The sequence below is a fragment of the Gouania willdenowi genome, chromosome 13 (genome assembly GCF_900634775.1).
Source record: "Gouania willdenowi chromosome 13, fGouWil2.1, whole genome shotgun sequence".
NCBI classification, from domain to species: Eukaryota; Metazoa; Chordata; class Actinopteri; order Blenniiformes; family Gobiesocidae; genus Gouania; species Gouania willdenowi.
Window position 1 is genome coordinate 17,429,981 of NC_041056.1, and position 23,514 is coordinate 17,453,494.

The 23,514-nt window shown below is 37.7% G+C and overlaps 2 protein-coding genes across 3 annotated transcripts; both read left to right on the forward strand.

The window, feature by feature from the left end:
• The first annotated feature begins 105 nt into the window (after positions 1 to 105).
• On the forward strand, positions 106 to 7,982 carry LOC114475029 (sperm surface protein Sp17). Of its 2 annotated transcripts, XM_028465723.1 has the most exons (4): positions 106 to 391; positions 3,406 to 3,485; positions 3,611 to 3,654; positions 6,286 to 7,982. In XM_028465723.1, the coding sequence occupies exons 1-4, from the start codon at positions 238 to 240 to the stop codon at positions 7,901 to 7,903; spliced, it is 1,896 nt and encodes a 631-aa protein (XP_028321524.1). In that variant the 5' UTR covers positions 106 to 237; the 3' UTR covers positions 7,904 to 7,982. The 2 variants fall into 2 exon arrangements, with proteins under 2 accessions (XP_028321524.1, XP_028321525.1); XM_028465724.1 differs by lacking the exon at positions 6,286 to 7,982 and having other exon boundaries at positions 3,611 to 3,755.
• Positions 7,983 to 11,128: 3,146 nt separating this feature from the next.
• Positions 11,129 to 18,012, forward strand: nrgna (neurogranin (protein kinase C substrate, RC3) a). The gene is made up of 3 exons (XM_028465725.1): positions 11,129 to 11,341; positions 12,570 to 12,725; positions 17,127 to 18,012. The coding sequence occupies exons 1-3, from the start codon at positions 11,327 to 11,329 to the stop codon at positions 17,148 to 17,150; spliced, it is 195 nt and encodes a 64-aa protein (XP_028321526.1). The 5' UTR covers positions 11,129 to 11,326; the 3' UTR covers positions 17,151 to 18,012.
• The last annotated feature ends 5,502 nt before the right edge of the window (positions 18,013 to 23,514 follow it).

A 23,514-nucleotide genomic window follows, 5' to 3' on the forward strand; every position in this document is an offset into this window, starting at 1 on the left:
AAAATAATAAATGCCAATAAATTAACAATTTCAAACTCGGCATCTTTTTTTCTCCCTTTTTGTCTCTTCTCGCTTTCCGTAGTTCATACTGTTGCCTAGCAACGAGATATCAACTAATCTGCGGTGTCGTGTTTACCTTTTAACTAGAACTTTAGAACACCAATACCAGATACGAAACTGCATAGTTTGTGTCCACAGCTGTCAGCGTCTTTAACAGAACAGGACTTTACTCGGAACATGTCTGTGTCTTTCTCCAACACACACCTGCGGGTTCCCCGGGGTTTTGGTTCCATTTTAGAGGGACTGACCCGGGAGGTTCTCCGAGACCAGCCAGAGAACATCCCTCAGTATGCTGCTCGATACTTCACTGCTCTTCTAAAGCAAAGAGAAGGTAGCGTTAGCTCAATACACGCACATGTTATCTTCCATTTCCTTGTTGCTTACTTCAAAATCCCTCAAAAAGTTGCAGCATAAACAGTAACTCAACACAACAAATACAATTTTAGTGATGCTGTAAACCTTAGTTTCTGTTCTGCTGACAGTGTATGCAAACATGTACTATTTATTTTTATTTTTAATATATTGGTTTCCGCCACTAAAAAAATAAATTAAAAAAAAAAATCACCATAAAAAGTCATAATTGTTAGTAAAGTCATAACTATGAGATAGAAAGTCATTATTATGGGTTAGTAAAGTGCTTGTGGACCTCAGGCCTTTTGATTCATTTTATTTTTATATTTTACCTTTTTTTTTTTTTTTTAATGTATGCGGAAAACAATACAACATTCATCACATATACACTACATACAATTCACGACAGGAAAGAAGCAGTGAGAAGAACATATTATACCTAAACACAAAGAACCATCAACATCTTCCTCATAAAAACTATGTGAAATTAAAATAACCTACAAAATAAATGTATAATTGTTTTACAAACTCAACACAATTTTAAATGAGTTTCCAGTTCTCTTTTTATAGAATTTTTTAAACAAGAAATGATTTGTACAGTCCTTTAAATCAGTGTTTTTCAAATGGTGGTACGTGTACCCCGAGGCCTACGCGATGCCACTACAGGGGGTACTTGAGAGAAAGAGTGAAAATGAAATGAAAGCATATGGCGTTTTATAATGTTTTTTTTAGGTGAAAATGATCATCATAATAATGATGATGGAAATGATCTTGATTAGAACATGAACTGAAAATATACAAATTACATTGTACCATAGCTCTCTTTGAACTGTAGGTAAGCCTGTAATATTTGGAATTAATCTAAACACTATATCATAAACACCAATATAATGTATGTATCAATGTGTGTAGTTTGTGATAATTCTGTGTGATGTGAAAATCTACTAAAATGCTTTTCTCTCCTTTTCTCTTGTGGATGTTGCTATTTGTTTTGTTTTTTGTAATAATAATTGAATATGGGGTAGGTGCCTATAGGCTTTCTTTCTTCAGCCTACTTTCCCAAAGTGGGGTACGGGTAACCCCAGGGGTACGCAAATTGTCATGGGGGTACTTGAATGAAATTAAAAACAATGACAACATTGGAAACTAAATTGTAAATTAAGTGGTTAATGTTAATGCTATTGCTAGGCTAATGCTAGGTGAATGCTAATGTTAGGCTAATGCTATTTGCAGGTTATTGTTATTGCTAGGTTAATGCTAATGCTTGGTTAATGCTAATGCTAGGCTAATGCTAATGCTAGGCTAATACAAATGTTTGGTTAAAGCTAATGCTAGGTCAATGTTAATTCTAGGCTAATGCTCATTCTAGGATAAATCAATTGTTATGTTAATGCTAGGTTAATGTTATTGCTCGGTTATTGCTTTTGCTAGGTTAATGCGAATGCTATTCTAATGCTATTGCTAGGCTAAGGATAATGATATGTTAAAGCTAATACTAGGTCAATGCTAATGCTAGGTTATTGTTATTGCTAGGTTAATGCTAATGCTAGGTTAATGCTATTGCTAGGTTAATGCTAGGTTAACGCTAATGCTAGGTCAATGTTAATTCTAGGCTAATGCTAATGCTAGGCTAATTCTTTTGCTCTGTTAATGCTCGGTTAATGTTATTGCTAGGTTATTGCTATTGCTAGGTTAATGCGAATGCTAGGCTAAGGCTATTGCTAGGCTAATTATAATCCTATGTTAAAGCTAATACTAGGTCAATATTAATGTTAGGCTTATGTTAATGCTAGGCTAATGCTATTGCTTTGTTAATGTTAATGTTGATGCTAGGCTACTGCTATTGCTAAGCTAATTCTAGATAATGCTAATGCCAATGATAAGCTAATGCAGTGCAACATGGGCCAGCACCTGCATCTTCACTTGCATTTTCTTCAGGAAATGCAAATATTCTACTTATTCTGATTATATATCATCCCTCCACAGGATAGGTAAAATTCACTGTAGGGCTACATTGTATATGGCATTACATTATTATGTTTTTTAAGTGTGCAAGAGTAGGGGGTACATGGGTTCAGGTTAAATGTCTGAAGGGGTACATGACTGAAAAGTTTGGGAAACACTGGTCTAAACGATGTATCTTGTGTTTTATAAAAAAAAAATCATCAATGTGAATTGCTTAAATAAACTAAACTAAACTAAGCTAAACTAAACTAAACTAAACTATAATGGAAGAGTAAGTGTTGGTCCCAAACCAGGCGGGAGATGACCAGAAATGATTAAAAAAAAAAGTATACAAATAAATGTATTCAGGAGGCACTACTGTTTCATTCCCCTTATTTACAAAGTTAGATTCTTTAAAATGTGTGTTATCGCTCCTTCATTCCATCATTGTGCTCTAAAGTTATTTGTTCATAGTATTCCGAGCAAAACATTGTAGTCAGAAAAAAGAGGTACTTGAGCCAAATAAGTTTGAGAACCACTACTTTCAATTATTCTGTTGAACTGACAGCAGAAACACACATTTGTAAAGTAAACACAAACCATTTTTGCAATCTCTCTGACAGTATTCTGTTTTTCCCTGACTTCATAAATAACTAATTATTAAGCCTTTTTTTTATGCTGTCGTCAATCCACTGACTTTTCTCATTTGTGCTGTCAGGGATCATGTTCTGTGTAGTTTAATCACTTCTTCATTTCACTGCCATCAGTAAATGGATATTTCTGTTCAGCATAGTGAGTATTCTCTTTAAATCAGTATATCAGCAGTTCTTTGAAATGTCCAAAACATCTCACACTGCACCAGTTTTTGTCAGCACATTTGAAAATAATTGAATCATCTTTTATTTTCTTTCTAATCCCACAAACTCCTGCTTATTTTCCTGATCATCTAACAAGCAGTTATAGTGGGAGACTATAAAGATTTTCAGAGAGATAGGAGACAAACTTATTCATTTGCCGGAGGCTAATATTTGATTTTCTGATTTCCCGCAGAGAGTGGCATTGACCCTGCTGAGTGGGCTGCCAAACTGGAAGATAGATGTAACAAGAATCTTGCATTCAAGTCTTCTGAGGTATCGCATCAGCAAGTAGTCCATGGTTTTAAAATACTCCACCACATTCTACGGTTCTAATTACAAGTTTGTATTCTGTGATTACGGAGCTGTTCATTTTGTTCAACGTGATTGTGTTTCTTCAGACTCGTCCTGTCAAGGAAGCAGAAGCAGAGGAGGCAGATTCTACGTAAGCAGTCTAAAGTCTAAGCAGCAGCATGAACAGGAGAGGGAAAGCAACACCGTGAAGGGAAAGAAGAAGTGGTCAATAAATAGTTGACGACTAATTAATGTGTTGTAAAAAAGTGCCTGTTTATTTGATAAGATAAGATTGGAGAAAGAAATCGAGGAATTCAGTTGCGCATTGTGTTGCAATGTGGTGGTAAAATTGGTCAGTGGTAAAATGGGTGATAAAAATGTAGCATATTAGTCATAACTTCAATTTCATCCTTTCACTTCTTTTTTTTGAGCAAATGATCTTTGATTTTGCCAAAAAAAAAAACGATTTTGTGTTAGAAAAAAACTATTCTGAGGCGTATGATTAAAGAATTGAACATGAATTGAAACGGAAGTAAACGTGAAAAACTAAAATAGTTAACAACCAAATTAGATGTGCAGGTATAGAGATATATGAGAAATAAAGATATCAAACAGATATACACAGGTATGAAAGGTTAGTTTTTAATAAAACGTACAAAGTATACATGTGAACAATTAACCAAGGAGTATTTAAAAATGGTAAGTTAGTAAGAGTCATTTAAAAATCACAATTTTGAGAAGAAGTGTGTCTTCAAAACTGCAAAGGGGTGGAAAATGTTTTGTCCCAAGATGATGGATAACCAAGTCTCAGTGATGCAGGTGAGGAGCAAAGTTTAAGCTTGAGTCTAAGTTAACACTGATTCTGATTTTAAAGCAATCTGAATACATTTATTATATTTTGGCACATATAGCAGATAAAACAGTTATATTGGCATTATGATGGCTCATTAGAATTAAAATGTCTTCATATTATTATTATTATTAGAGGAATATAAAACCAATGGATTAGTCGAACATCAAACTATGTGTTCAAATAGAAGTTTATTGTTGAGGTTTCATTTATTCAGACAAGATTTTTCAGGAATTTACTATTTCCCAACATGTTTCGACTGTCAATTGTCACTCTTCATCAGAGGAGTTCTGTTGATCGCCTTTGATGGTTCTTTTGAAGTTTCACTTGACTTCCATGTAATAGTTCCTGCGAGATTCATTTTGTCTTCTTTTTGGACAGTATGTTGAGTTGAGGTTTTGTTTATTATCCCCCACCACAGAATGTGAAAGGGTGATATAGGTTTGAGCTCCATCCATGCATCCATCCATCCAAGTTAAAGGGGACAACTTTTCTCAGAAACTGTTTAAAGCTGATATCCAGAGTTTCTGAGAGGACGTCTCATTGTCCCGCCCTCAACCGCTCCACTTCCTCCCACTGCCTCTGCAATCTACCAGAAGCCACGCCTCTACTTTTCTGCATGCTTATCGCGGAACATAACAATGTTGCATCGGGTCGCATTGACAAAGGTCTATGGGTCATAGAGCCAAAATCATATTTACCTGTTTGCTGTTGTAACGTGCGGCTTTGTTTTCGTGCACAGTTCCGCATTCACTTTGATTGACAGTTTCAAACACAGGAAGTTGAAGCCTATTGGCTGGGCGCGTTCGGCGATTGTTTCTATTTGTATAGGGGTCTATAGGCAAGGCAAGGCAAGGCAAATTTATTTGTATAGCGCATTTCATACTCAAGGCAACTCAATGTGCTTTACATGATAAAACATTCAATTGTTTAAAATCAATAAGAACATTTCAAAATCATCAGTAAAATGATTTTTTTACTGACAAAGGAGGGACTTATATACTCTACATTAATGTATATCAATGACCACCGGCAGTAGACCATAATTAGGTATTTTTTTGCATTTCAAAAGAGCATGCATAAACATAGATTACTCAGAAACTCCGGATATCAGCTTTAATATAGAATAACCAAATTTGGTGTGTGGCTTCAGGGTATCAATACCTTGATAGAGTTTGAAAATGAGAAGTGTGCAATAATTTTTTCTGGTGTTATTGCCCTTCTGCTGTTTTTTTTACACTGAGGTATCTTCAAATGGGACAGATTTTCTTAGAAACCGTTTAAGATACGATAACCAAATTTGGTGTGTGGCTTCAGGGTATCAACACCTTGCTGGAGTTTGAAAATGAGAATTGTGCAATTATTTCTTCCAGAGTTATTGCCCTTGTTTTTTACTAAGTTAGATTTATGACATTTAGGAAAAGGTTGGGAGTTAAAATGAGAACCGATCTTGCGAGGGATGTTGATGACTATGTCTTCTTGTTCAGACAAGGTTTTTCAGGAAATGTTTTAAACAAGATTAAAAAAAAATGTCCTGAAAAACCTTGTCTAAATAAATGAAACCTCAACTCAACATACTGTTCGAAAAGAAGACAAAATGAATCTCACTGGAACTGTTTATTTATATGCTTTACTCCACTGAGTGGTTTCAGTTGGAAACAAAGCCAGTCAAGTGAAACAGTGGCACAGAGGTAAAACCCAGCTTGTTATCTGTTCACTATCAAATACACAGAAGCACTTACATGACGGAAGCTGATAGGGAAGAGCAGGTGCAGTCAACAAGAGGTTAAAGACCGTTACAGATACCAGCTGAGGTTTACAGAGCCATCATTTTTTTTCACTATGAAAACCAGTCAAATTTTTTTTCATCATTATATGTGTAATGTCTTCCTGACTCTCATGAAATCATTAATGTAATTTTGTGCATTTTAGTGAAATTTTACACAAATCCAAAACTGAAGATGAATCAATGGAATCAACAGAATCTGATGTCGATGAAAATACAGATGAGGACAATCTTGGAGAGAAGGAGGCGTTCCCAGCAGAAGCTTCAGAAGAGGAATCAACTAACAGGTTGCTAGTGACAGATACTACTGCAGATGAACAAAGTGGTACAGACAACAAAGAGAGAGATCAATTGACTGAAATGCTTGAAGAAGTTGACATGGCTATTAATGAAACAGACTGTAGCTTTGTCCCTAATCAAAAAAAGCTTCTGCCAGAAGCAGAGCCCAAAGGCTTGTTGTCATCCGAAGATTTTACGAATGTAGACATAGGAGCTGCTGCTGATGAAGTAGATGATACACCAGTAGCATTAGTTGTAGAGAAGAATACAGTGGATGGTGAGGTATATATTGAAGCAGCAGAACCCAATGAGATCCCTTCATACACTGACATTGCCAACGCGGAATTATGTGCAGAGAATCTTACAGAGATAGAGGGGGGAACATTAGGCAACATAGATTCACATAGGATTGAGAAACAAGCACCTGAAGACACTGCTTTACATTCATCACTTGTTACAAATAGCAACCAACAAAAGGCTGCCGATCACCATGAAATAACAACGGAGGGAGAGAGGATGGAAACTGGAGAATCTTCAATCAAAAAATTTCAAAGTGTAGCTCATGCCGAGGATTATAGTGGTGTTGCACCAAAGGAAGATTATTTGGTTGAGGTTAACTTTGACGATCTCCCAGAAGGTCAACCGGTCGCTGAGGTTGTAGAGAAACAATCAGAGGAGGACAGTTCCACAGAAGTCTTACATAGCACACTGGCAGAAATACAACCAAAAGAATCATATGAGCTTGTAGAAGCTGCAACAATACAAAATCAATCTGATACGCAAGATGATCATGAGTCTGAAATAGAGGTTGTTGAAAAGGATGTTGACTTAAAAGAAGCGAAGGGGCAAAATTCACCCGATGCTTTAGCAGAAGAACAAGAAAACACAAGTGAGTTTGTGGATGAGGCTGGGAAGAAAACACATCTTGATGAACCGAAGCAAGAAGAAACTAGTAATGACAATGAAAACAGTGGAAAAGAAAGTGAAGGCAATTGTTTCCAAAATGAAGAATCAACATCAAATGAATTGAAAGACAATGAATTGACAAATAAAGCTGAAGGAGATAAAGAAGATGAACTAGAAGGTTACAGTGTCAGTAAAGATCAAGAAATGAATTATGACAGAGAGTCAAGTGCCTCAGAGACTGCAACGGAGGCCGAAAGAAAGACCTTTAATAAAAGTGCACAAGATAATTTGAAGGAGGAGGAGGAGGACGAGGAGGAGGACAAGGACAATTTAAGAGCACTCGCAGAGGCACAATCAGAGGACACTGATAACAAAGAGTGGGTGACATTGGACGAGCAAGTACGTAACGAACTTGAACAAGTAGAGGTTGCAAAAGAGGAAGGCGATGCAGGGCATGTTGAGGACAACATAACCCTTATCTGCAGATCACCTGCTGATCGCGATGGAGATGAAAGCCCAAACAAGTCAGAGAAAGACACACTCATTCTCCCAGAGCAAGATACTGATAAGGTAATTTGACTCATTTGTATGAATAACTATGAAGTGTTACCCGTCGTCACATTTCCCCCACCCCCTTTTTTTTTTTGAAGCCTTTAATGGTTAATCCACCTCTTATCCAACAACACTGGGGAAAAAACTAGATTATACACCAAAAAACTGAGATGATAAAACCAGTGATAAACTGTATACACATGGGGGCAGTTTCACTAAAGGTTTAGGAGTTTTAAAACGTGTGCAAACGTCACTCCATGGGCTAATAATGGGTACAAACCTCAGGAAATCAGGACTGTGCATGTTTAGCGCATCACAATGCACTATTTAGCACGTTTCCCTCTGATGAATATGTAAAGTAGGCAGATTTCATAAGGGGCGTAAAAAAATGGTAGGGGGAAATGCAAATGAATAAATGCAGTGGGCGCAATGCAATTCATCAAATCAGGGACTGTTTGCGGTGACTGTTTTCTGCGCTGAAAATAGTGCGACCCACAAGCAGGTGCAAACACAGAGATTATGGCTGCAGTAAATGTTTACAGAAAACACAGTGGAGATGAAAAAAGGCTCCAGTTAATCTTTCTAGTATAAATAAATATTTCAAATAAAACGATATTAACGTCACCGAAAGAAAATGCAGAGTAAAGTGTGTGTGAGGGAGAGAAACAGCTGGAGTCCAGTGTGGCTCTGTGCACATCCTCTCTGCGGTGCTGAGAGGATATACACGCTCGAGTGAGCTGTGTCTTCATTTCCACGTTTTGACCGTCAAACTCTCGTGTCGCGTTGATGTGAGGCCAGAATCAGCTGATCAGCTGCGTAAATTACGCAGCGATGGCACAAGGTTTACACAGCATGACACAGCGCTATCCGGAGCTCAGACCTGCTGGATGATGTTTCCCATGGACTGATGAGGGCAAATATACATGAAATGACAGAGCAGGCACATTAAATTAGGGGGAAAAATATCATTAGGTTTTATAGTTTATTAAAGAACATTTATATTTGTGTATTTAGTGTTCTAAAGTATTGAATATTTGTGCAGCAGGCAGAGAAGTCCACCTGCCTCCAATTTCATGCAATGTTAGTGAATTCCCCCCAGCAGGTGAGCAAACAGCGCCACCAAAGGATTTAGGGATGCCCCTGGTTTACCACCCTTTATTTCAGATCTTAGTGAATCCGCCTCATGGTTTCCAACTAATATTGACGACGGACAATATATTCAACTATAATTTAGCTTTTTCATGGGCGGAAAGAGCTAGATATTAAGAAAGGATATGATAATGTTGTAGGCATGCTAAAGCTAACTTGGCTGAATAAGCCATAATATAAAGTTGTAGTTTAGTTGACAAAATACCCAAAATTAATTAAACTACAATTACAAGGGATTAAGTTGACAGGAACTAGAATAAAAACATAATTTATTCAAGACAATAGACATTAAAATATATCTAAATTAAATAAACTAAATTCTTTTTGCATTATTATTGCATTATCATTTTTTCAGTCAGACTGCGGTCGAATATAACACTGCCTATAACAAATGTTTGGCAACTTTATCTAACTTTGTCCTAGAGACTGACAGGGAGTGTTTCACTGTTTCAAGAACATACCTGTTTGGATGGGAACATTAGTTCATTTATTCAATCCCCTCAGGGACAGATAGCATGAAATATTTTGAAATGGCTCTTTTAATGAGCTATTGGAACACTAAAATAATCTTTAATGAAACGTGAACCATTTCCCTGATAAAGGTGAATATATCTGTCACATACAGTAAGGGCACATACAAGATTCAGTTGGAGGCCTTTGCTCAGCCACATGCTCATAAAACATGTTGTAGTGAAAGATCTACTCTCCTCCGGGAGCCAGCACAGCCTCTGCGAATCGAAGCCTGATTCTGTAATCTGTCATCATAAAAGGCCCACTAAACAATTTGTCTTGTGAATTAGGCATCCAACATTTTTACTGCCGTCACTGTTGGCATCGTCTGATTTGTCTGGACCAACGGGGCCTCAAACGCCCAGGGGAAGGAGTGTAGGAAGAGGTACTGAGAATGTTACCATGGCAACCCCTCCCCATCCCGCTCTCTTTGAGTGTCGTCATGGAATTAACGGGAGATGCTGATGCTGATAGTTGCTAGGCACCCACTGTGTCAGTGGTCTACCTTATAAAAGCAGTTTCTGTCGGAGCGATTAAGAGTACAACATCATTTTTTTTCTTTCTGTTTCTTTGTTTTGTGTCATTTATTTTTGGGCTTCAGTTCAGCAGAAATAAATGAACCATTGCTGTGCCAAAATTATTCCATCTCAAAAGTGACTGTGTGTGGTTAACTTAAGTTCTAAACTGTTTTTTTATTACTTGTGTGTACACTTTATATTCCATGTTAACAAGTAGCCACATTTACACATCTATCCCTCAGTAATGAATACATGCTACATTAGCTTTGCTCATGGCTGACCTAACATGAGCAGACAAAGTACATTGTGATTCATCAAATGTAATTACCCCGTGCCTATAATACCACTAGATTAAAGAACATTGATTAATAAATGCAGTCGTTCGGTGAAATTAGGCATGCTCAAATCATATATTGTCTTAAGGCAAGCAAACCAACAGCACTGCTGGAGTGTGTTAATGTCAGAGATATAACTCAGATTAATGGATGTTTTTTTTGTTTCTCCGTCTTGTCTCTGAGGCTCGCAGAGGCGTGTGGGTGGCCGTACCAGCTGGGATCAGAGAGATGGAGCGGTTGATCGCTCACTCTGCCTCTAATAAATGTAACACCTCCGAGTGCAAAACAGCCCAAGATGCTTAAACTGTTTTGTTTTTACACTATTAGTAGAACTTGAAAGTCAGCAATGATTGTTTAATAGCCATCTGGGTTTTGCATAGTATTTCCGTGTTGGTGCTTTGATTTTATTCCACAAGTTTACTATGATAACACTGGTGTGTGAAAGTCAGCAGTGCCAGACTGTAGAAGTTGCTTATGTAAAAAAGCTGATTTGAAAAATGTTTAAATCACGCACACAAAAACCAGGTCTACATTATGTCATGTCTGGTTATTTAACTGTTCTTATAAATCCCAGGGCTTGTTCATGATCTCTAATAGGAAAACTAACACCGCAGGTCAGCAACTCTAATGAGCCTGAAATGAAGGAACACATGCTGTTATGATTGCAGGAGGTCTGACTTCCCTCCCTCCCTTTTTCCTCTCTCACTTTCTCTCTCTCTCTCTCTCTCTCTTGCTTTTACTGTATGTCTCTGTTTCCCTCGCTTTGTGTGTGAGCGCTGTAATTGTTAGGAAGCACCAGTTTTAGGCATCTGTATTATAGCTGGGACCGTCACTGATAGAGAGCTTTGCTTGGTCTGCTTAGAAATTGAAAGCACGCAAGTTGTATCAGGTCAACTCACCTGGCGCTGCACGCACCTGAGATCAGACTAAAGCAAGAAATGGACTGTCACAATGTGAGTAGATTCTTGAAAATAACTTTTTTATATATGCTAAAATCTAATTTGTGCTGGTACTTTGCCAATTTGTTGAAGTTCAATCTTGCTGGTTAGCTTCAGTTTGTAATTTGCAATTTATGCATGTATTTGTACTTAATACTCGATTGTCATTCGTTATACATTTCTTTATAACTCTTGTTTTCCATCTGATGCTCATTGTGCATTCATGATGCAATGAGAATGTTTTTTTAATGGCTACGACAGGAGTCCCTTTTAAACTTTTATAATAGATGAATGTTATGACACGGGATGTGCATCAGCCTGCTTCAAAACAACCCTGCAGTCAGTAAACACATATGGGAATTATTCGAAGCTGTGTTGCCAGAGACATGCAGTGCAGCCGCTCTGTATCTGAGCTGTATCTTTGCTCTGTGAGCAGTCAGACAGAGAGGCTAATGAACGCTGACTGAGCAGGTGGGTGGTCACACTCCTACACTAGAGGGGTTTCACTGGAGACTTGATGCACCGCTTTACTGAGGTAGAACACTGACACAAGGATTTGCTTCTTTTTTTTGTAAGAAATTTATGTATGTTGTCATGATGTGTCACAAAATGCCAACTCTAGTGTAGATAACTTGTAAACGGCTTTAGTCTAGGGGTGTCAAACTCATTTTAGTTCAGAGGCCAAATACAAAGCAGTTTGATCTCAAGTGGGCCACAGATTTCACGTGGGAAAATGAGTGATTTCAACATTATTGTGCCCTAGTTTGCATTTCTATGTATACATGAAATACAAACTATGTAAGAAACCAACAATGTCTAATTAATAAGTGATAGATATCATTTTTGTGTTTTTCAACTGTTTAACATTAAAAATGACCACCAGAAAAACTGTGACCCCCCTCAAATATTGTTGAATTTCATTTACACAATGATTCATGTTTTCTCTGTCAATTTTACTTTCTCCTGCGAACCAAATTAGTTGCTCCAAAGGGTTGGATTTGGCCCCCGGGGCATGAGTTTCACACATGTGCTTTTAGCCCAACTCCCCTGACACTTTACAGTAACATAGAAGTTACGCCCGTCTGCCCTTTCCTTTTGGGACAGAAGACTGAATGACTGCAGCAACGATTTTGCTGTGTCATCCTTTCTTTTTTTTAATTCAACATACAAATCTTGGCTGACTCTACACTCATGTAGACATGTAATTATCTCATTCTCTCCCCTGCATGTGTTTTGCCAACAGGAGGAGTGTAGCCGGCCCCAGGAGGAGGAGGACATCATGGATATTCCTCTAGATGATCCTGAGGCCAACAGAGCTGCTGCTAAGATCCAGGCTGGTTTCCGTGGTCACATGACTCGCAAGAAGATGAAGCCAGAGGACAAAGCAGAAGCAGAGGAGGTGAGGGGAGGCTGTCCCATAACACTAGTCAAGTATACCATTGTCCCCACTGGTAAGAATGGAAGAAGTCCATCCAGTACAACTACAAATATACTCAAGAAAGAGTTACTCTTTTGAAAATGTTGAAAAGTTGGTAGAGGATTGTTGTCAACACTTTATTACTCTTATCACTTCATACATGTTTTAATGATCTTGTAATGTTCATTTTATCAGGAACACCAATAATGTTCTAGGGTCAAATTGACCCGGTACATGTTTATTGATCCAAAACATCCAAAATCATATTAAAAAATCCCAATAAGTATAGTTAATATGTATTTACCAACTCTATTACTCACTATTTTATCATTTTTTAGTGCATCGTTTCTTGCCTCTCACAAGTAATGGTTCATTTAGGATGATTCACTCATTTTTCCTCAAGAAAATACATGTTCAAACTTGTTAATGTTACACCACTTTATTACTTCTGATAAAACAACATATTAAATATAACATATTCTGATCCCAGTTTATACATGTCTATGTGTCCTTAGACCAGACACTGAACCCTAAGTGGCTCCCCAGTGGTTGACCAGTGCTTTGCATGGCAGCTCAGTCTTATTGGTGTGGGAATGTGAGTGTGTATAAATGAATGAGCTGACATTATTAAGCGCTTTGAGACTACTTCAGTGAGGGGATAAAGCGCTATATAAATCAAGTAAATTTACCATTAAAGAATACAAACAATTTTCTCAAGATCTTTTAAGTTTAAAACAGGTCAATTTGACCTGAAATGAAACTCAAAGCACAAGGAAAACCTTTGAGAGAAAAGGGTAAACATTAAGCAAAACACCTTATCGTTGATTTCCAGATGATTTCTTTTGACGTTAGTTAATGTCGGAAAAGATGTTGTTTTTTTAAATGAAGAGTGAATTACTATTAATAATGATAGTATTCTAATGATGCCCAGATTAGGATAACAGTGCCATATGTGGCTAAACTAAAAAAAAAGACTAAAATAAGTTTGGCACCACTGCTGTACATGGTCATACACGCTGAACAGGATGCCAGTCTGTTGGTGAGCCAATACAAAGGGACAGACAAACACAGTCACACACTCGTTCACTCCTTTGTGCAATTTAAAGACTCCACTTAAACTGAAAGTCATATTTTTAGATCACTCAGTGTGCCTGGAGGAAAGCTCCCATGTACACACTGGCAGTCAGATATAGAGTCTTCTTGCCATGAGGGAAAAGTGTAAACCCTGGAACCGCCTTACTACCAAATACAGACAAGCATGCATGCAGAATAGTGCAATGAATAAATGATGGTAAAGGCTTTTCTCCAACTCATAACTTGAGCATAATTCCAAGCAGGATTTATCATTTACCATTTTACACGCAAGGAACCCATTTAAATGCTTTACATAATTAACTACATCAATTAAAGCCCCTTATGGTGTAAACCAAGTGTGATTAAAGCAGTACAGAACTGAGTGACTCATATAATTTCCCCATAGGGTTTCAGCTCATGATTGAATCTTTCAATTGCCTCTTTCTGTTAACAGCAACTGTAGAAAGCACTTTTCAACAGTGTTCTGATGTGTCTGATGCTCAAAAATGTTCGCTTGACATTGAAAATGTCAAGCTCTGTAAGATCATCGAAGAACTTGTGTTTTTACAGGTTTGATGGGCAAGAGAGACACCATTCCGCAGCCTCATCACAGTTTTTTTTTTTTCTTTCAAATTGGTGCATTTAGATCTAAAGCAACAAATAAGACAAATTAATAACTTCATTTAAATCCAACATACTTTATTTAAAAATAATGGAATATTAACTCATTCAGTGCCAGCCATTTAAAAAAATTCTACCCACAGTGCCAGCCGTTTTAGAGCATTTTGACAAACAGAATATTTTGTGCTATGACAATCTGACATCTCTCTCTACTTTCAACAGAAAAAATAATTTTGTTTCTAGCATGTTTTGTTCTTCCGTAATCAGCAGTTAAATAGAGTTTCACACAAATCGCCAGTTTGTGACAAAAAGCTGAGAAAAACAGCTTTTTCTGCAAAAAACCTATTAGTGACTGAAGCAATTTTTTTTTTTTTTTTTTTTTTTTTTTGCTTTAGGGACACCTCAACATTGGTTTCCTTTTATAAAACTACAAAAACAACACTGAGAACAGGCTTTTGATGGCAAAATTATTATTATTTTGCTATCTGGGTTAGAGTTGAATGGTTTTCTTACTGTATTTGGCCGTCGTCCAAGTCTCTCCCCCCGTCATTCTCCCCACACGCAACTTTCCTCCTCCTCCCAAACATACCGAGTGTCAGCGCTTGCCCCGTTTTTTTTATCGTTTTCTCTCACCATTGCGACACTCTCAATAGTCCACTTAGTTCCACACATGCTCTGGTCTAGTGTGCGCTGCTGTGAGCTGTTGGGAACTTCAGCATCAACTCTCGTAGCGCCATTTTCTGTCCTGTAAACTCCTTTCCTCTCCCTCTGAGCTCTGCCCATCATGGGTGATCTCTCATCCAAAGGTGTGCTGCTGCCACCTACATGTCACCCGGTTGGTCACTACACATCATTGTACAAGTTAAATATTCATTGGAGAGTTTCGTCACACTGTCTCCTAGCAACCCCAGCCGAAAAACACAATTCACATCTATAGAAGTGAATGCCACTCATTGAATTAAAGCCTATGACTTCCCAATTGTATTAGAATCAGAAGTAGAAGCATTTGTATTTTCCAGATATAGTTTAGACCACCTGTCACCAACCTTCCTGAAACCATGAGCTACTTTAAAGATACTGAATGATCCAAAGGGCCACCAGTTAAATATACACTTCTGAAATACTAAAATTTTACTTGATTGATTTCACTTGAATTAGAAGAACACTAAAAGCAACTTCCCTGCAACTCTGCAAATGAGCAAACAGGTCAGAAAACAGATAAATAAGTTAATTTCATACAAAAACTTGTCAAGTGCACCACTATTTAACTCCACTAAAGCTCTTATATCTGTCATCTGTGCCTGACAAGTAAACCAGATTTTAGACAGAGCTCATTGGTGATTATTGCTACTGTTAAAACAGCCTTGAGGGCCCCTCACATGGTCCTTGCAGGTTACCTGGTGTTTCTGACCCCTGGTTTAGACAATTCCAACACATTTGTTTTGGTGGGTTGGTGCAAATAAATATATAGAGAAACAAGAGCACTCACCTCTGCCAAGCGCCAAATGTCCTCTTTGGCAGATATTGGCAGTTATCTGGATCACCATGATCATTCACACTTTAAATACTCGTAAGAAATGTATATCCCTATCAACAATGACACATTAGGTCCAAATGTATGGGTACCCCCACTTTTTTTTTTTTTTAAATCACAATGAAATGTGCAATCCTGATCTGATGTATGAAACTAATTGAGGAACCAACCCAACATAACTAAGTCAAATTTCATATGATCGGTGAACTACAAACAGATATATGATTTTTTTTTTTTTTTTTTTTTTTTTTCCGCCAATCAAAAGAGATAGAAATTTTTTAAACTGATGCAGAATCTCTCTCTTGAATTTACTGGAATCTTCCATGGCGTAAGGTATGTCTTTGGTTAAAAGAAAAGAAGACAAGAATACCAGTGCAACCAGTAGCAAAAGGAAATAATGTACAACAAAGTATTATTATGGTTCCTGTGTTGCTAACCCGATTACATTTATACATTTTTAGCAGCATAGTATGTGTATGTATATATATATATATATATATATATGCTTGGGAAGCCCAATCAGAATTATTGGTACTCTTGGACTGTAACTCAATCTTTTTTCTCAAACGTATTGGCTTTAATATGTTTCATAAGTAATGCAGTTCTTAATATCACATTGATTTTTTTTTTTTTAAATATACTAATCAAGACAGATTTCTTAAGCATCACTTTATGAATTGTATCTGACTAACAAACCTAGGTTTTACTGCATTTCCCTTTACATTTAGGGTGACCAAATGGGGCTCAGTGGTAGAGAGGGTTGTCTAGTTACCGAAGGGATGGGGGATTTGAATCCTGCTCAAGCCAAGTCATTGTTGTTGTGTCCTTGGGCAAGGCACTTTACCCACATTGCCAAGTATGAATGTGGTGAGTGATTGTTAGTGCTGGTCAGAGGGACCGATTGTTCACTATGGAAGCCTCACTTCTGTCTGTCTGCCCCAGGGCAGCTGTGGCTACAATAGTAGCTTGCCACCACCGTGTGTGGAATGAAAGAATAATGCAATGTATCTATGAAAAAACACTGTATAAAATCCAATGCATTATTATTGGTTTTTCAGGAGATTAACCCAAAACCTGTGCATTAGGCGTGTAAACTTAACCTCAAAAGTGAAAACACAAACTTGTCTCACAGCTGATCTGTTTTCTTTTTCTAGAGACAGGAAGATCGGGGGCAGTAGAAAATGATGCCAGAGCCAGAGCAGCGACGTCACTGTCCTGATCAAGAGGAGAAGTGAGGTGGTGAGCGATTAGCTTCAGTCAGGTGGTTAAAGCAGGCTCTAGGGCACGAGTCCAGTCTTTTGTTTTGTTTTGTTTTCCAACACAAAGTTAGCAGTAGAGATTGAAGAGTAATGAGGGCGTGTTATGTGGATTTTGTGAACTTTCGACACTCCTTCTCCGCTTCTTCAGCAACATCATCAGTGCGGATGTCTTTGAACCAGAATTTGCAACTCACTGCATGTACTTGTGAAACTTCTGGTGGTGTGCTAGTTTTTAGATGATGATCTGTGAATGTGTAAATGAATGTCTCCTAATGCTAATCAGGGCTTTTTTTGGATTGATTCGTTCACACTTTCTGTGTACAAACCATGTATGCCTCACTGTTTTTTTGTTTTTTTTTGTGTAGCTTGGATTATTTCCTGTTTTGCTCGGTTTTCTAATGTGCATGTATCGACGATTGCTCACAAAAAGATTCAGATGTCAAACAAATTATGGAAAATCAAACATAGCTAAATATGTTTTGTTCATCTTTCAGATTTTTTTCACATTAAGCATTTTATTTTTTTACGATTCTGATCTTCCAGACAAATTCAATTATTGATTTCATGATCTATTGGATACATATTAACGTTATAGGAAAAGGGGTTTGATATGTTTTCTTTTTTTGTTGTTTTTTAGTTTTTGTGCTGGTGAGTTTTACTTCAATTGAATACTGTGTGTAAAGTTGCACTGTTAAAAGTTTGCAGATGTGTAATGCTTTTAAACTGAGCTTTGGTGTAGCTTCATGGAAATTACGCTAATAAACTCAACTTGAACACAGAATTAAATGTGTTTTATACATCTTTACTGCTTCAGTGTTTGTATAATTGCATGTCGATCTGCTTTTATGCCTTTGAAACAGCAGAAATATGAACTGTATCACAAAAGACACTGAATTACCGGTATTTATTCAGTAAAAGTGTATTTCTGTCATTTAAAAATTAAATAATTAACAATCTGTGTGGTTATAATTGAACAAATATCTAAAAAGTTGTTCTACTCTGTTTTTGTGTTCATCATGTGAACAATGCATTTTATGATAAATGTGAATGTTTACCTATAGTGTACTACAGATTGGATACAGTTGTTTTTGCCGCAAAAGACGATGTCCGTGTTCAATCCATCTGCTGAAGCGAGTCTTGTTCATTTTATGAGAAACAGGATGGAGCATCTTCCTCCTCCAGGAGCTCCCACTCAGCCCACCCACACACATCTGAGCCACAGCACACTGCACAAACTAAAACAGTACAAGCATCCTCACACCGAAAAAAAAAAACACAAGCCATATTTCAGCATTTTTGTTTTGGACTCAAACCCAATGTCACACATTTGTCGTTAGCTGCATCACCAGCTGCACAAATGGAAGCGCCAGCATCTTTTTGCTCACTGTGGTTTGCTTTTTTCTGTCTTTTTTGATATAAGCCAGAGCACAAACATTTCTTTCTCAAAGCTGACATTCTTCCTCCTCCACCACCGGCTCATAAAACATCCTCAACGGGGTTTTTTGGACCTGTTCTCTCTTTTCTCCTACTCAGTCCCAGAGGTGCCACGACCACGTTCTCTTGTCTCTTTAGTGACTGTGGGTGAACAATCAATACACTGCACACCTCCAAAGATAGCACAACACCCACTAGGTGCTGCAGATTGAAATCTAAAAGAGGAGAAGGAGAGGCTGTCCAAAAATGAATAACTGATTTAAGGACTGGCTTGTGCTTGGTTGGTTGATTCTCTGACAGCTCGTCAGTGAGAAAGCTCTCCCTTCTCCAGGCTGATAATTACAGATGAATAGGCCATGACAAACAGTAGAGGACGCCATCACATATCTCACCATCTGAACAGAGAAAGAATGAACCAGCATGTGCAATAATATGAAAGCATTAGAGGTGAATGTAATAGATTACAAGTACTCACGTTACTGTAATTGAGTTGCTTTTATGGGTACTTGTACGTTTTTGAGTATATTTCTAAATTCAGTATTTTTACTTGTACTTAAGTACGTTTTAAAGGAAGTAAAATCATTCATTAGATTTCAACACCTCAGCGTTGCTGAGTAAATTATAATTTTTATTTATTTATTTTTATTTTAAAATGATCAACGGACATTGTGAAACTACAAAAAATGAAATGACCAGGCAACAATCAAATGCGTCACATCATAGCCGACCAACCAGAATAAACGTAATGTACCGTACCAAAACAGCATCACTGTGGGATGTTGAGCAAGTCCCTTAGCCCCAGTCCAACTGCTACCTTTTATTTTATTGTGAGGGAGCTGTTGTGACCCATCCCTCACTGTACAGGTTTATGCACTCCGCCTTCATATTTTGATCTCACAAATTCATTGTTTGAAATAAACAACACTGATTGAGTGGTTGGGGTTTCAATCCCTGTCTATGTGTTGAAGTGTCCTCGGGCAAGACACTGAACCCTACATTGGCTCCCAGGGCAGTTTGTGCACTATTTAAAAGGTTGGAATCCTGTGATTTAAAAATAATTAGAAATTTATGTTTTGAGTGAATTCCAATTTATTTTTTTCTGTTTGGTTTTTGATTGTTGATGTTGTGTTTTTATCCTTTTTTTTTTTAAAAAAACATTAACAATTAAAACACCACAAAACAGTCACATATTTAAATGTGTACTATTAAGATAACAAACATCGTATGGCCGTTTTTTTCTTTTTACAGTCTACGATTCACATCCCAGGAGCTCTGTCGTAAAGATTGCGAGTGAAGGGACTGACGTAGTCTATGCGCATGCGTTAAAAGGATCTGAAACGATCAGGCCTGCGAAAGGATTGGGCGCTGACAGTGCAAGCCAGGTGCAGACAATCAGCCCAATCAGACAGAACCATGTGTGGCCCAGAGACAGGGGAGTTTTAGGGATAGAAAGCTTAAAGTTAAAGGGTACAGTATAAATAATACATCTTTGGGAAAACTATTGATAAATAGACAAAGATCTATTTTTGTTAAATGTTTTTGTTGAATTTTTTAAATATGTATTGGTGTTGAAATTGGCTAAATGTGGAAGTCACCCACCCATGGACTAATGGGTTTGTCCATTATCTATTTAGGGGTTTTTTTCTCTGTGTGAATTTGACTTGTTGTTTGTGAAGGGGTGTACTGTTAATGCTGCATGGTGTGAAAAATAAATGTCCAGTACTACGACACTGGCTTTTTCAGTTTCCTTTATTTTTCACTCCCTGCAGGGCTGGCTTTAGGTTATTCAGTGCTCTAGGCAAGAATTAATTAATAAAATTAGATATTTTTGTTAGAAGTTTTTTTTTTTTGGTTTTTTCAAGTCTATACACAGTGTCTACACATTATTATTTATTTTAAATATCAAAACAAAAACAATGCAATTCTATTACACAACAAGCCATTGAAAAGAAATACAACCTATTTTAAAAATTTTAATAATACAATATAACACCAACAGGTATGGCGCAAATGTCTCGAGGGAACAATGAAAATGGTACAAAATCCAAAAGCAATGCAAAACAGTGCCATTAAATGCTAAAATAAAAAATATAAAAGTTTCAGCACAAGGAAATTTCTACTTTCCTGTTTGGTATTACTCGTCAGTAACACAAATCTTAAAACCAAAGAACACAATGTGCAAACAACACAATAGAATTGTATAGAGTAGAACAATAATTAAAATAAATATTAAATATGGGCAGATGATTAGCAGGTATAATTATAGATTTTGAATTTTAATATTCAATGAGGAGATGGCATGTACAGTGATTGTAAAGAGTGTGTTTCACGTGTATTATAACTTTTTGAATTATTATTAAATAAAAAAAATTAAAAAAATTATGGGAATGCAATTTGACACCCCTCCAGCAGATGGCGGCCTAAGCGGCCGCCTGTGTTGCCTTTCGGAAGGCCGGCCCTGACTGCTTGAAAGAGAACCATCGAAATCTTACATTAATACAGATCCCTTTGTGGAAAATAATTTTAGTTGCAAATGTGCATAATTTGGTCTCTGCCTTTTTAAGATTATACATGAGATGTTTACTGTATGCAAGGGAACGTGGTATGAATTATTACCAAAAATAAACATGGAGGCATGAAAGTAACCAGTAACTTTTACTTTGAGTACTATTTATATGAACTAGAGGTTGACTGACTACGTCATTTTAAAGGTTGACTTTATGTGCATACTAGTCGAGTCAACGTCGACTAGTCGATGACGTCACCAATAGCTGAAGCCGAGTGCCGATGTTATGCCAAAATCTGTGATCCAAAAAAATCTGTGACCGCAGGTGGCAGGTTCCAACCCCTGCGGCTTCTTGGTGGACATTTACTCCCCCCTTAAACACGTTTCTAATTCTTCTCCAGTCTGCATTTACTTCACCCACCGGAGCTTCATGTTTAAGGGGGAGTATAATAATAGCTCCTTAATAGCGACGAAGAGATTTAGCACTCGTCTTCTCTACCGCCGAGAAGCCGCAGCGGTCACAGATTTTTTCGGGTCACAGACTTTGGCACAACACCAGCCTGGGACACGGGACATGCTATAAAAGCTGAATAAACCCAGGAACACTGCTGCTTCGCCTACCGTGAGTCTACAGTAACTGTTAAGCCCCGAGGCTTCCTCAGAGCCAAGCGTTTCGACTTCGTTTGGGCTGTTTTTACGGTAGCTTCGGCTTCCTTCACCGAAGCCGGTGTTGTGTCAAAATCTGTGACCCGAAAAAATCCATGACCACTGCGGCTTCTCTGCGGTAGGGAAGAAGAGTGCTATGTCATTTACATAAACCTCTTTGTAGCTATTAGGGAGCTATTTACTCCCCCTTAAACATGACGCTCCGGGGGTTGAAGTAATGCAGACTGAAGAAGAATTGCAAGCGAGTTTTAGGGGAGTAAATGTCCACCGAGAAGCCGCAGGGGTTGGAAACTGTCACCACCTGCGGTCACAGATTTTTTTGGTTCACAGATTTTGGCACAACAGCGGTCTTCCCGCGCTAACGGAGCTTCCGTCCTGCGCTGCTGATGTTTTCCAGATCTGCCTACCAGCTGCAGTTTGAGCACAAAGCAAGGGAGGAGCGTGAAACGCTTGATGTTGTGCTGCCTTGCTGTACTGGGGTACTAGGACCCTCGTTTGCTGTGTTTGCCCCAACCATCTTGGGAAAAAGTCAAGTACTGCGACTTGTTTGACGTCACGTGGACAGAGTGGCAAGACAACACTGAAGTCAACTAGTCACTAATTGACTAGTCTGTTCAACCCCTAATATGAACTATTTTTAACTTGTACTTGAGTAAAATTGTAATCAAGTAACAGTACTTCTACTTGAGTAGGGTATATCAGTACTATATACACCTCTAAAAAGCATGTATTGAGTGAAATAAAATCAACGAATGAATATGAAACAGCTGCATGAATAACAGCCCATGTGAAATAAAAAAGGAATGAACCACTATCTATGATATGTGTCTCATTCTGATGTCATTTTATGAGGATCACTTTTGGTGCGGCCCAAACCTTACAATGGTTCCTGTCAAATCCTTTTCACTAAAACTGGCTGAGACACACACGCTCAGTCTTTTCCCTTCTGACCCTCCTCTTCTACGGGCTCAATTTAGAGCGTTAGAAGATGAGAGGACGTTGGATTCACACAGAGCAGAGGTGGAGGGGAGAGGTTTAACTTTGATGGCTCACTTCACAGGAATGTCAGTCCTCCCTCAGAGAGTGGAGACTGGAAAGCAACTGTTCCTCCAGACACAACTTTTCCAATATTAAGCTCTTTATCCTCTGATGTTAAACAAAATGCTGAAGACAGAAGTGTCAAATGCTGATGTAACATTGGATGACAGTTTGTCACTTAGAAGTTAGTGCTCCAAAATGAAGTTGTTATATGCTATATTTTCTTTTGCCTTTTTCTTTTCAGCTAGCTTCAAATACATAACACATTAATACTCAAATGACCCCAAAAACACCCAATAAATGACAGTGTTATTAAAATATCTCCTCTTTCTTATGTTATCATTCAGTTCAACAGTTTTCATTCATTGAAACATTTGCACCACCTAGAGGAAGATGTACAGGCACAGTGTGACTGGGTTTCTATTTGGTTTTCTCATACTGTCATATGTAATTGTAGTTAAATCTAGATTATATATAGAGAAAATATTCCATATTAGCATTATAAAGAGTTTTTTGGGAGGTGTATTATACCAAGGAATCAGTAGTTACCAACTTTAATGTTTTATGCATTTTTACCCAACCATAGCTTAAAATCATTGAATGAGAAATAACGGTTTAAGTAACTGAAAGAAAGGGGAA